At 44.8% G+C, this 12,145-nt stretch overlaps 1 protein-coding gene across 10 annotated transcripts in view; it reads left to right on the forward strand.

Annotated features, from left to right (window-relative positions):
- utrn (utrophin) overlaps positions 1-12,145 on the forward strand; it is a 339,503-nt gene that overhangs the window by 94,200 nt on the left and 233,158 nt on the right. For 6 of the 10 annotated variants that reach the window (XM_064991301.1, XM_064991300.1, XM_064991305.1 and 3 more), the window contains 11 exons: positions 121-294; positions 467-622; positions 795-965; positions 1,119-1,298; positions 2,335-2,463; positions 4,795-4,965; positions 5,091-5,327; positions 5,849-5,986; positions 7,017-7,121; positions 7,723-7,887; positions 8,068-8,240. In XM_064991301.1, coding sequence (XP_064847373.1) covers positions 121-294; positions 467-622; positions 795-965; positions 1,119-1,298; positions 2,335-2,463; positions 4,795-4,965; positions 5,091-5,327; positions 5,849-5,986; positions 7,017-7,121; positions 7,723-7,887; positions 8,068-8,240 — 1,799 coding nt within the window. The other 4 variants (XM_064991302.1, XM_064991308.1, XM_064991307.1 and 1 more) reach the window with 4 other exon arrangements.

A 12,145-nucleotide genomic window follows, 5' to 3' on the forward strand; every position in this document is an offset into this window, starting at 1 on the left:
GGGTGAAATTGTTCTCATTAAAGCCTATAGGGATAACATAGGAGTTTATGATTTATTGAAAATGCTGTTGTCTCTGCAATAATTCTGGTTGGTCTTTATGCTGTTTTTTCTGTCTTTCAGCGGAAGCTGCGAGAGATCTCCACTAAGTACCAGTTGTTCCAGAAGCCTGCTAACTTTGAGCAGCGCATGCTGGACTGTAAGAGGGTTCTAGATGGAGCCAAGGAAGAGCTGCACATTCTAGACGTTAGGGAGGTGGAGCCCCAACAGATCCAGGCCCACCTCATCGGCTGTATGGTGAGACCTAGAAATAAAACACTTTGAGAAGTCTCTTACAGGTGTGCATGTACGTACACACACACACACACACACACACACACACACACACACACACACACACACACACACACACACACACACACACACACATTCTCCCTCACACTCCCTCTCTGTCTCCTGAACCCTTCAGAAACTGTATAAGGTTCTGAGTGAGGTGAAGTTAGAGTTGGAGACAGTGATAAAAACAGGAAGACAGATCGTCCAGAAACAACAGACTGACAACCCCAGAGGCATGGATGAACAACTGACAGCACTTAAACTGCTCTACAACCACCTGGGAGCACAGGTAATACACACACAAGTGACTATAGTAGTTTAACCTTAGGACATAACAGTCTGGTCTTCTCACTTGGTCAGCTGTGTCATCATGAATAGTTGTGTTCTTAAAATAAACCTAAATGAGGATATCGTCATTTTGACCAACCAAACAGCGAGCCCATTGTCTCTTCTCTCTCCAGGTGACAGAGGGGAAGCAGGACCTGGAGAAGGCTTTGTCTTTGTCTCTGAGACTACATAAGGACAGCGCCGCCCTACAGGACTGGCTGACCACCAACCAGACCCTGCTGCAGCAGAAAAAGTCCTCTGGAGACATGCCTGCTGATATAGACGCTGAGATCGCCTGGGCCAACGTGAGTCACGTGTGTGTGAGATGTGTGCTAGTGTGTTCACCGGGCTTGCTAGAATAGTTTGTTGAAATGTTTATTTGGCTTTTGTGTCTGTAGAGTGTGGGTGTGCAGAGGATTTGTGTAACATTTGTATAACGTGTGTGTGCGCTCCCCCAGGGCATGCTGAAGGAGTCGGAGCATCGTAAGGCAGACCTGGCTGAGCTGATGGAGACCAGCGCTGGGCTGCAGGGGCTGGTGGAGGGGAGCGAGGGCCCTCTGGAAGACAAGCTGTGTGGTCTCAATGAAGGCTGGGGACAGGTGCGCACCTGGACCGAGGACTGGCTGAGCACCGTTCTGGTGGGTTCACGCTTCACTATTGTAGGATAACCTATCTATTAATCCTGTCTCCGTCTAAAGTAATGGTTGAGTAAAGTAATGTGTACATGACAGCTAAAACATGTCAGAAGGGACATTTAGAATAATTCCTGCGTCTTGCCTCAGCACTCCGTTTCTCTAGAGAGAAATCAAGTCATTCACTAAAGAGAAATCAAGTCATTCACTAGAGAGAAATCAAGTCATTCACTAGAGAGAAATCAAGTCATTCACTAGAGAAATCTGAGAAATCAAGTCAATAACTATGTGGGATGCTGGGCTGATGGGTTGGAGTCTTCATTAAGCACATCTTAAACCTAGTTCAATGCAAACACATGGTAATTAACTACAATGATCCTAATCCATTGTGCCATTTTGTTGCGGCATAGAGATGGATCAGAGAGGAAGAGGCGAACCGAGAGGTTTCACACTCACCATAATCTGTCCAAAATAAGCCCAATGCGTTTCTATGGGTTTATTTTGGACCTAAGCTTTTCACCTGCCTTCCAGTTTGTGAAAGTATACCTTATCTACTTTGAAGAACTAGTACAATGATTTAGTCCGACAGCTCCGCAGCACACTCAGGCAGGTTAGCTAAATAGGATGACTGAAGGCGGTACAGTATGGGGAGAACAGAGTTAACGTTACGTGGCCTGGCTGGCTGACTGCTACTGCCTGAGAAGAGATGATTTTAAGGAATAAAAAAATGACAATCAAATAAAAACAAAGTAATATACACAGCTGAAATATTTGGTTATTTATTAGTAATTTCCTATTTATCTATTGATGTTTATCCAATGTGGACCTGACCGAGCCAATGGAATATTTTTGTTATGTTTTGGCAATTGAATGTTCACTGTTTTTAGCTTAGGAATTTCCATTAAAAAGCTCAAGAAGTATTATGTCGTCATTTTAAATGATCAAAAACGAAATCGATTTATTAATAATCGCACCACAAACGGAACCAACCTCAAACTCGAATCGCTCAGCACTACCATCTTTCTACCTCTGTTCCTTACAGAACCACCAGAACGAGGTGGAGATCTTTGATGAGAACCTGGCCCACATCAGCACCTGGCTGTACCAGACCCAGATCCACCTGGATGAGACGGAGAGACGGCCCACAGTGGAGAGGGAGATAGTAGTTAAGGTGATGGAGACGGCCCACAGTGGAGAGGGAGATAGTAGTTAAGGTGATGGAGACGGCCCACAGTGGAGAGGGAGATAGTAGTTAAGGTGATGGAGACGGCCCACAGTGGAGAGGGAGATAGTAGTTACGGTGATGGAGACGGCCCACAGTGGAGAGGGAGATAGTAGTTAAGGTGATGGAGACGGCCCACAGTGGAGAGGGAGATAGTAGTTAAGGTGATGGAGACGGCCCACAGTGGAGAGGGAGATAGTAGTTAAGGTGATGGAGACGGCCCACAGTGGAGAGGGAGATAGTAGTTAAGGTGATGGAGACGGCCCACAGTGGAGAGGGAGATAGTAGTTAAGGTGATGGAGACGGCCCACAGTGGAGAGGGAGATAGTAGTTAAGGTGATGGAGACTGCCCACAGAGGAGAGGGAGATGGTAGTTAAGGTGATGGAGACTGCCCACAGTGGAGAGGGAGATGGTAGTTAAGGTGATGGAGACGGCCCACAGTGGAGAGGGAGATGGTAGTTAAGGTGATGGAGACGGCCCACAGTGGAGAGGGAGATAGTAGTTAAGGTGATGGAGACGGCCCACAGTGGAGAGGGAGATAGTAGTTAAGGTGATGGAGACGGCCCACAGTGGAGAGGGAGATAGTAGTTAAGGTGATGGAGACGGCCCACAGTGGAGAGGGAGATGGTAGTTAAGGTGATGGAGACTGCCCACAGTGGAGAGGGAGATGGTAGTTAAGGTGATGGAGACTGCCCACAGTGGAGAGGGAGATGGTAGTTAAGGTGAGGGAGACGGCCCACAGTGGAGAGGGAGATAGTAGTTAAGGTGATGGAGACAGCCCACAGTGGAGAGGGAGATAGTAGTTAAGGTGATGGAGACGGCCCACAGTGGAGAGGGAGATGGTAGTTAAGGTGATGGAGACGGCCCACAGTGGAGAGGGAGATGGTAGTTAAGGTGATGGAGACGGCCCACAGTGGAGAGGGAGATGGTAGTTAAGGTGATGGAGACAGCCCACAGTGGAGAGGGAGATGGTAGTTAAGGTGATGGAGACGGCCCACAGTGGAGAGGGAGATGGTAGTTAAGGTGATGGAGACGGCCCACAGTGGAGAGGGAGATGGTAGTTAAGGTGATGGAGACTGCCCACAGTGGAGAGGGAGATAGTAGTTACGGTGATGGAGACGGCCCACAGTGGAGAGGGAGATGGTAGTTAAGGTGATGGAGACGGCCCACAGTGGAGAGGGAGATGGTAGTTAAGGTGATGGAGATAGTATTTACGGTGATGGAGATGGCCCACAGTGGAGAGGGAGATAGTAGTTACGGTGTTGGAGATTTCCCACAGTGGAGAGGGAGATATTAGTTATGGTGATGGAGACGACCCACAGTGGAGAGGGAGATGGCACACAGTGGAGTTAAGGTGATAGAGACAGAGAGACGGCCCTCAGTGGAGAGAGATGGTAGTTAAGGTGATCGAGACAGCCGATAGTGGAGAGAGATGGTAGTTAAGGTGATAGAGACAGAGAGACTGCCCACAGTGGAGAGATGGGAGAGGACAGGAAGGGAGACGGTAAGAGAGAGAGAGGAGGGGAAGGGAGATGGTAGGAGAGAGGAGGGGAAGGGAGATGGTAGGAGAGAGAGGAGGGGAAGGGAGACGGTAAGAGAGAGGAGGGGAAGGGAGACGGTAGGAGAGAGAGGAGGGGAAGGGAGATGGTAGGAGAGAGAGGAGGGGAAGGGAGATGGTAGGAGAGAGAGGAGGGGAAGGGAGATGGTAGGAGAGAGAGGAGGGGAAGGGAGATGGTAGGAGAGAGAGGAGGGGAAGGGAGACGGTAAGAGAGAGAGAGGGGAAGGGAGACGGTAGGAGAGAGGAGGGGAAGGGAGACGGTAGGAGAGAGAGGAGGGGAAGGGAGATGGTAGGAGAGAGGAGGGGAAGGGAGACGGTAGGAGAGAGAGGAGGGGAAGGGAGACGGTAGGAGAGTGAGGAGAGGGGAAAGGACTCGGTAGGAGAGAGGGAAGGGAGACTAGAAGAGAGAGAGTAGAGGGGAAAGGAGACTGTAGGAGAGAGGGAAGGGAGACGGTTGGAGAGAGTAGGAGAGAGAGCGGGAAGGGAGACGGTAGGAGAGCGAGAGGGAAGGGAGATGGTAGGAGAGAGAGAGGAGAGGATGAAAGCATAGGGAGGGAACTGAAGCATGAAAATTCAATATTGGTTGATTACAATTGAATTTTTATTAGAGCCTATTACCAGAGTTTAGGATATAATTAGCTTGTGTGGAGAAATAATAATTGGAGTAAAAGCTATTGATGAACCTGTTAATGTATAAATTGTTGGATTGATGTGTATGTAGACCCTGCTAGAGGAGCTGGATGACATCACTCTGAGAGTGGACAGTGTGAGAGACCAGGCCATCATCCTAATGACCAGTAGAGGTCCTGCCTGCAGAGACGTCGTAGAACCCAAACTGGCTGAACTCAACCGCAACTTTCACAAGGTCTCCCAATGCATCAAAGCTGCCAAGGTACAAATACTCTCACAACACTGTTTCACTGTATTACAATCACAACTGTCTAGAACTGTATCATTCAAACTGTAGATAGATACGTACAGTGGGGTAACTCTCCCTCTTTTGTTTCTGATACCCAGATGTCCACCACTCTGGAGCCTGGGACTGTGGATATGATTCAGCAGATACAACAGATCTCTCAGATCCCTCACCAGATCTCTCAGCTCCAACAGGACCAGATTGCTGAGCTCCAGCAGAGCCAGTCAGAGGAGGCCCTGAGCTCCAGCCTGATGCAGACCTTTGAGGGGGAACTAGAGGCAACACTCAGGGCCCTAGAGGACCAGCAGGACCCCACACACACCCTGGATGATGACAAGGTATATATTATACAGATACTCTCACTCATACACACACACACACACACACACACACACACACACACACACACACACACACACACACACACACACACACACAGTGGTTAAGGTTATGACTGGCCAAACAAAGAACACAAAGTGCTATAAGATGTATACAGTGTCACAGACAAACAAGGGTGTGATTGGGCAGTTTGTCCTCGGAGTGTGTTATCAGGGACTTACACCGCTCGGTGTAGAGTGGCTGAACAAATCACACCAGCCCAGAGCAAGGTCACTGTCAGTCAGGAAGCAGAGTGTCTTACTCCTGTCTGTCGACCCTCGGCTCTCTGGAAAAGGACATCATTTAGGGTTCTTCAAGCAATTTTTGGTTCGGATTCACAGTTGAATTAATTTTTTGTTTTTGATTATAGGCGTAATGTTCATTTTCTAACCCTGGAAAACCCTAGTTCAGTTGTTTGATTAAAAGGGAGTCTTTGTTTCCGTGACAACGTTCACTGTGACCCTGTGTGTTGACCGGTCAGATGGATGAGGAGAAGGCTGGCATGGAGGAGCTGCTGAGGAGAGGAGAGGAGGTGCTGCTCCAGACTGCAGACGAGGGCCAGAGGGAGGGGCTGAGACTCCAGCTGCTCCGGCTGCAGGCGCACTACACCACTCAGAGGGTGAGAGAGGGTGATACACAGTCTCTACACTAACTCAACCATCATGTACCATTTATATCTGAACACCGTAACCATACAATAATGACATTAACAACAGTACACCACTCAGAGGGTGAGAGAGGATGCTACACAGTCTCTACACTAACTCAACCATCATGTACCATTTATATCTGAACACCGTAACCATACAGTAAAGACATTAACAACAGTACACCACTCAGAGGGTGATACACAGTCTCTACACTAACTCAACCATCATGTACCATTTATATCTGAACACCGTAACCATACAGTAAAGACATTAACAACAGTACACCACTCAGAGGGTGATACACAGTCTCTACACTAACTCAACCATCATGTACCATTTATATCTGAACACCGTGACCATACAATAATGACATTAACAACAGTACACCACTCAGAGGGTGATACACAGTCTCTACACTAACTCAACCATCATGTACCATTTATATCTGAACACCGTAACCATACAATAATGACATTAACAACAGTACACCACTCAGAGGGTGATACACAGTCTCTACACTAACTCAACCATCATGTACCATTTATATCTGAACACCGTAACCATACAATAATGACATTAACAACAGTACACCACTCAGAGGGTGATACACAGTCTCTACACTAACTCAACCATCATGTACCATTTATATCTGAACACCGTGACCATACAATAATGACATTAACAACAGTGCATCACACAGGTTGAGGGAGTAAGAATAAAACAACTCTACCAACTACATGTGAGAGAGAGCATAGATACTCAAACCAGCTTTTAATATGAATATAAAGTGCATTCCAGCATTTCAGATGTAAACGTATTCCTGTCTTGTAGCATTGTAGAGCTCAGTTTTTAGATCTGGAGGACTGGTGGCCTTGGTCATGTTATGCAGGCTCTCTGTTTGCGATGAATTATGCACAGTATGGCCTTGTCTGGTGTGTGTGTGTTTGTAATTGTGTTTGTGTGTGTGTGTGTGTCTAAATCCCTATCTTGTCTCTACAGGAGTTTAGGATGCTGAGAGTGAGACAGGTGGAGGTCTCCATGGACGACGACTCTTCTTCAAACAGCTTCACAGAGCAGAGAGACAGACAGGACCTGACTGGAGAGGTGAGTCGCATTCTATACTGAACAAAAATATAAACGCAACGTGTAAAGTGTTGCTCCCTTATGAGCTGAAATAAAAGATCCCAGAAATGTTCCATACGCATGTTTACTTGCCTGTTAGTGAGAATGTCTCTTTTGCAGACTCACCAGACATGTCACCCTTTGAGCATGTTTGGGATGCTCTGGACCGACGTGTACGACAGTGTGTTCAGTTCCCACCAAATATCCATCTTCACACAGCCATTGACTGATTTCCTTATACGAACTGTAACTCAGCAATATCTTTGAAATTGTTGCACGTTGCTTTCTAGATTTTTGTTCAGTATATCACTAGTATTACACATCACTTATTATCTTATTCCCTATGTCCTTTTAATGACCTTGTTTTGTTGTATGGCGTATTTATGACAGTCATATTAAATGTGATTTCAAATGTTGACATTTGATGCTTCCCACAGACTCATGTTGTTGTGTTACCTACCTTAGATGAATGTACTGGTTGTAAGTCGTTCTAAGAGTGTCTGCTAAATGTAATTGCAAAATGTCTGATTCAAACACACACACACACGTTTACTTCTTCTAACATAATACCGTCTCTTGCCAGCAGATGGAGCCAGAGGACAGGGCGCTCTCTCTCAGTCCCTCAGACTACCTGCTGAATATCAACAAGGTTCTGCTGGCCATGGCCGACAACGAACTGCTGCTCAACTCCTCCGAGCTCAGCAGTGGTCTCTATGAAGACTTCTCCAGCCAGGAGGACACACTGAGGGTGAGAGAGGGAGGGAGGAGGGGAAAGGGGGTAGGGATGAGGGGAGAGATGGGTCCTGTAGGTCTGAACGGATACCTCTCACTCTTTTACTTACGTCTCCCCCCCCCTCCTCTCTCCTCCCTCTCTCTCTCTTGTCCCTCTCACTCTCCTACCCCTCTCCTCCTTCTCTCTCTCTCCCAGAGTATAAAGGAGAGTCTGGAGTGTGTGGGGGAGCAGGTAACGGTGATCCATGAGCGCCAGCCTGATGCCATCCTGGAGGCGTCGCAGAGAGAGGTGGCACAGATAGGAGACGCCCTCACCCAGCTCAACGCAGAGTGGGACCGCCTCAACCGCATGTACAACCACCGCAAAGGGTGGGTGACTCACGGTCAACATGGTTACATAGTACCTGTCAGGTGTTCATACACAATGAGCACTAAAGAGCATAAGGAAAAAGAAATGGTAAACAAAATGCTAATTGTAGCATCACAATAAAGGGAAGAAGAGCAGCTGTAGTCTTTGGTGGTCCAGTATTGCATGTGAGAGGATATGTTTGTCGCCTCTAATACGGGCACTTAGATGTAGCTTGATGTAACTCTGATCACTGATCCGTCAGTGTCAGCCACACACACACACACACACACACACACACACACACACACACATACACACACACAGAGAATGACGTCACTTAGTCATGATCTTGTCTCCATCCTGTCTCTGTGCTAGTCTGTCAGGGAGTTTCTAGCATGTGTACAGAGTAAATGTCAGTTTTCAGATATTGACCACAGACAAGAGAGGATGGAGACATATGCCAGGGCACGACATGTTGTTTCCTTGGCTAGCTAGCTACATGCCGAATGTATCTGAAATTACACGATCAATTGATGTTTACTGGTCATGAAAAAAGCATTCCGTGACTTGCTGTGTAACTCTGATGATAGAGCTAAGTGTGGAATAATCGGAAATGTGTCGTTCTGACTATCCTCTTCCAGATGTGACGATATTAAAACCAAATTGTTATAATATTTATTTAACAATCCCTTGAAAATGGGTCTCTGCCCCACAGCAGCCAAATCGAACGCTCTACAGCGTATTGTGACATCTTATTGATAATGACCTATTCTATCTTTATATAGAGATGGTGGTAGTTCATTGTGAGGTTCATTGGTATTTTCTCCAGTCATTCCCTGGCATCCCACACATTTGCTAGTGTTTAATGGAAGTCAGAAACGGGGCGGCGGTTTTTCTTTTCCTTTCTCTTTATTGGAAAAACAAGGAACTTCCCAGTGGAAACAACCTAATTCTGATTCCGGATTGATTCCAGAATCCACCCACCAACACCCACAAAAGGAATAATGAATTAATTGTTTAAAAAAACTAAACACGGGCATTGGATAGCATGAATTGATTTATTAATCACTTTATTTATTAATTATTGTTACAGTTATGATATATATCATTTTATTTCTATTTCTATTGTTTTTTTAATGACCATTTTCATTATTTTATTTCACTTAGTCCTGCATGTTGGATCTCAGAGCCTAAGATTTTCACTTGTACTCTGGTAGTACACAATATCAGGTTTCCCATAATCACACCTGCAACCCTTTACATGTGACTAATAAACACTCTGAATCACTCTGAATAAAGGCAAATCACCTGGAGGGATGATATTTGGTCTATTTCAAATGTGGGAATCAGTTAGTTCTACTATTGCTCAATGGTTAATACAGGTGTTCACAATGGTTAATACAGGTGTTCACAATGGTTAATAGAGGTGTTCACAATGGTTAATACAGGTGTTCACAATGGTTAATAGAGGTGTTCACAATGGTTAATACAGGTGTTCACAATGGTTAATACCGGTGTTCACAATGGTTAATACAGGTGTTCACAATGGTTAATACCGGTGTTCACAATGGTTAATACAGGTGTTCACAATGGTTAATACAGGTGTTCACAATGGTTAATAGAGGTGTTCACAATGGTTAATACAGGTGTTCACAATGGTTAATACAGGTGTTCACAATGGTTAATACAGGTGTTCACAATGGTTAATACAGGTGTTCACAATGGTTAATACAGGTGTTCACAATGGTTAATACAGGTGTTCACAATGGTTAATACAGGTGTTCACAATGGTTAATACAGGTGTTCACAATGGTTAATAGAGGTGTTCACAATGGTTAATACAGGTGTTCACAATGGTTAATGCAGGTGTTCACAATGGTTAATACAGGTGTTCACAATGGTTAATACAGGTGTTCACAATGGTTAATACAGGTGTTCACAATGGTTAATACAGGTGTTCACAATGGTTAATACAGGTGTTCACAATGGTTAATACAGGTGTTCACAATGGTTAATACAGGTGTTCACAATGGTTAATACAGGTGTTCACAATGGTTAATACAGGTGTTCACAATGGTTAATACAGCTGTTCACAATGGTTAATACAGGTGTTCACAATGGTTCATTTGGGAGAAATGTGAATACAGCAATAAGCTTTTATTTAATAAAAATGCCACCCAGTATTCTCACTATCATCCCCTATCTTTGATAAAGACAGATATTAAACTGTTTTTCCAAATGTTGTCGTCCCGTCTCGAGATATACAAATTGGTCCACACGGAACAAAGCGGGTTTAAAAAGCATTTATCCTCAGTTAACCGACTATTACGTACAGTATCTTACATGCTTCATCAGAAACAACAGCTCATTGGGCTGTGTTTTCTCTCCATGCAGAAAAAGCTTTTGATAGACCAGAGATATGACTATTCTAGTCTGTCTTGGAACATATGGGAATTGGCTCATTAAATTGATTAAAATCATATTTACCAATCCCCCAGCCATAGTAACAACAGGCAACACCTGCTCTTCTCCGTCCGTTCAGCATCACTTGGAGCAGCAGACAAGGCGATCCAATTTCGCCCTTGCTATTCTTATTATCCATGGAACTCCTGCCCCAGGCAATTTGTCAATAGAAGGAAATAAAACTATTTCTCTCAAATCTACTGATCACTTCATCTCATCATATGCAGAGGATATTGTACTTTATCTAGACAATGTATTTCAATCACTCCCAAATGCATTAAAGTTCATAGATAAATTCAACGTCATCTTAAGTTATAAAATGTATCTAACAAAATCAGCCCTACTGCCTCTCAAGACCCCGATGGAGGACATCTCTACGTATGAATCCCAATCGTTTGTATTTGGGAGTAGATATAGTTCCTTCCTTAGAGAAAACCATTGGCAGAAACTTTAACAGAACTCAATTCAACCTGACCTCAGTAGATGGACTAACATCCCAGTTGCTTTAACCTGCAGAATCTCTATTGTCAATATGAATATATTGCCACTGTTGAATTTCTGTAGTTCAAAGGTTCCCTTGGCTCCCCCTTCTGGCTATTGGGATCAAATTCATAGTGCTGTTTCTGGGTGGGAAGGGAAGATGTGGGCAGGTGGATTGGAACTAAGGGGGGGGGATGGGTTGGGGTTATCTTTTGTATGCATTTCTATAAAAAAATTGTACCTATAACCACCTCTCTGAAGAAAATGACTAAACTAAATAAAAAGTTGGTCACGTCAGAAAACCCCAGTTCATAACATGAACCCCAGTTCATAACATGAACCCCAGTTCATAATCCTTAAACAGTTCTGGTGCTTAAATTGTGTCAGCCATAAAGTGTGAGGATCCCTACTACACAAATGTATTTGGGAGATGTCCTCATAGATTCCATAAGAATAGAGGCTACAGCCATATCAGGGCTTCAACAGATTCCAGATCTGCTAGTTTCCACCCTAATGGTTAAGGTTAGGTGTTGGACTAGGTAAAGCTAGTTTCCTCCCTAATAGTTAAGGTTAGGTGTTGGACTAGGTAAAACTAGTTTCCACCCTAATGGTTAAGGTTAGGTGTTGGTCTAGGTAAAACTAGTTTCCACCCTAATGGTTAAGGTTAGGTGTTGGTCTGGGTAAAACTAGTTTCCACCCTAATGGTTAAGGTTAGGTGTTGGTCTGGGTAAAACTAGTTTCCTCCCTAATGGTTAAGGTTAGGTGTTGATCTAGGTAAAACTAGTTTCCTCCCTAATGGTTAAGGTTAGGTGTTGGTCTGGGTAAAACTAGTTTCCTCCCTAATGGTTAAGGTTAGGTGTTGGACTAGGTAAAACTAGTTTCCTCCCTTATGGTTAAGGTTAGGTGTTGGTCTGGGTAAAACTAGTTTCCACCCTAATGGTTAAGGTTAGGTGTTGGTCTAGGTAAAACTAGTTTCCACCCT

Source organism: Oncorhynchus masou, chromosome 16, assembly GCF_036934945.1.
Source record: "Oncorhynchus masou masou isolate Uvic2021 chromosome 16, UVic_Omas_1.1, whole genome shotgun sequence".
Lineage (NCBI taxonomy): Eukaryota > Metazoa > Chordata > Actinopteri > Salmoniformes > Salmonidae > Oncorhynchus > Oncorhynchus masou.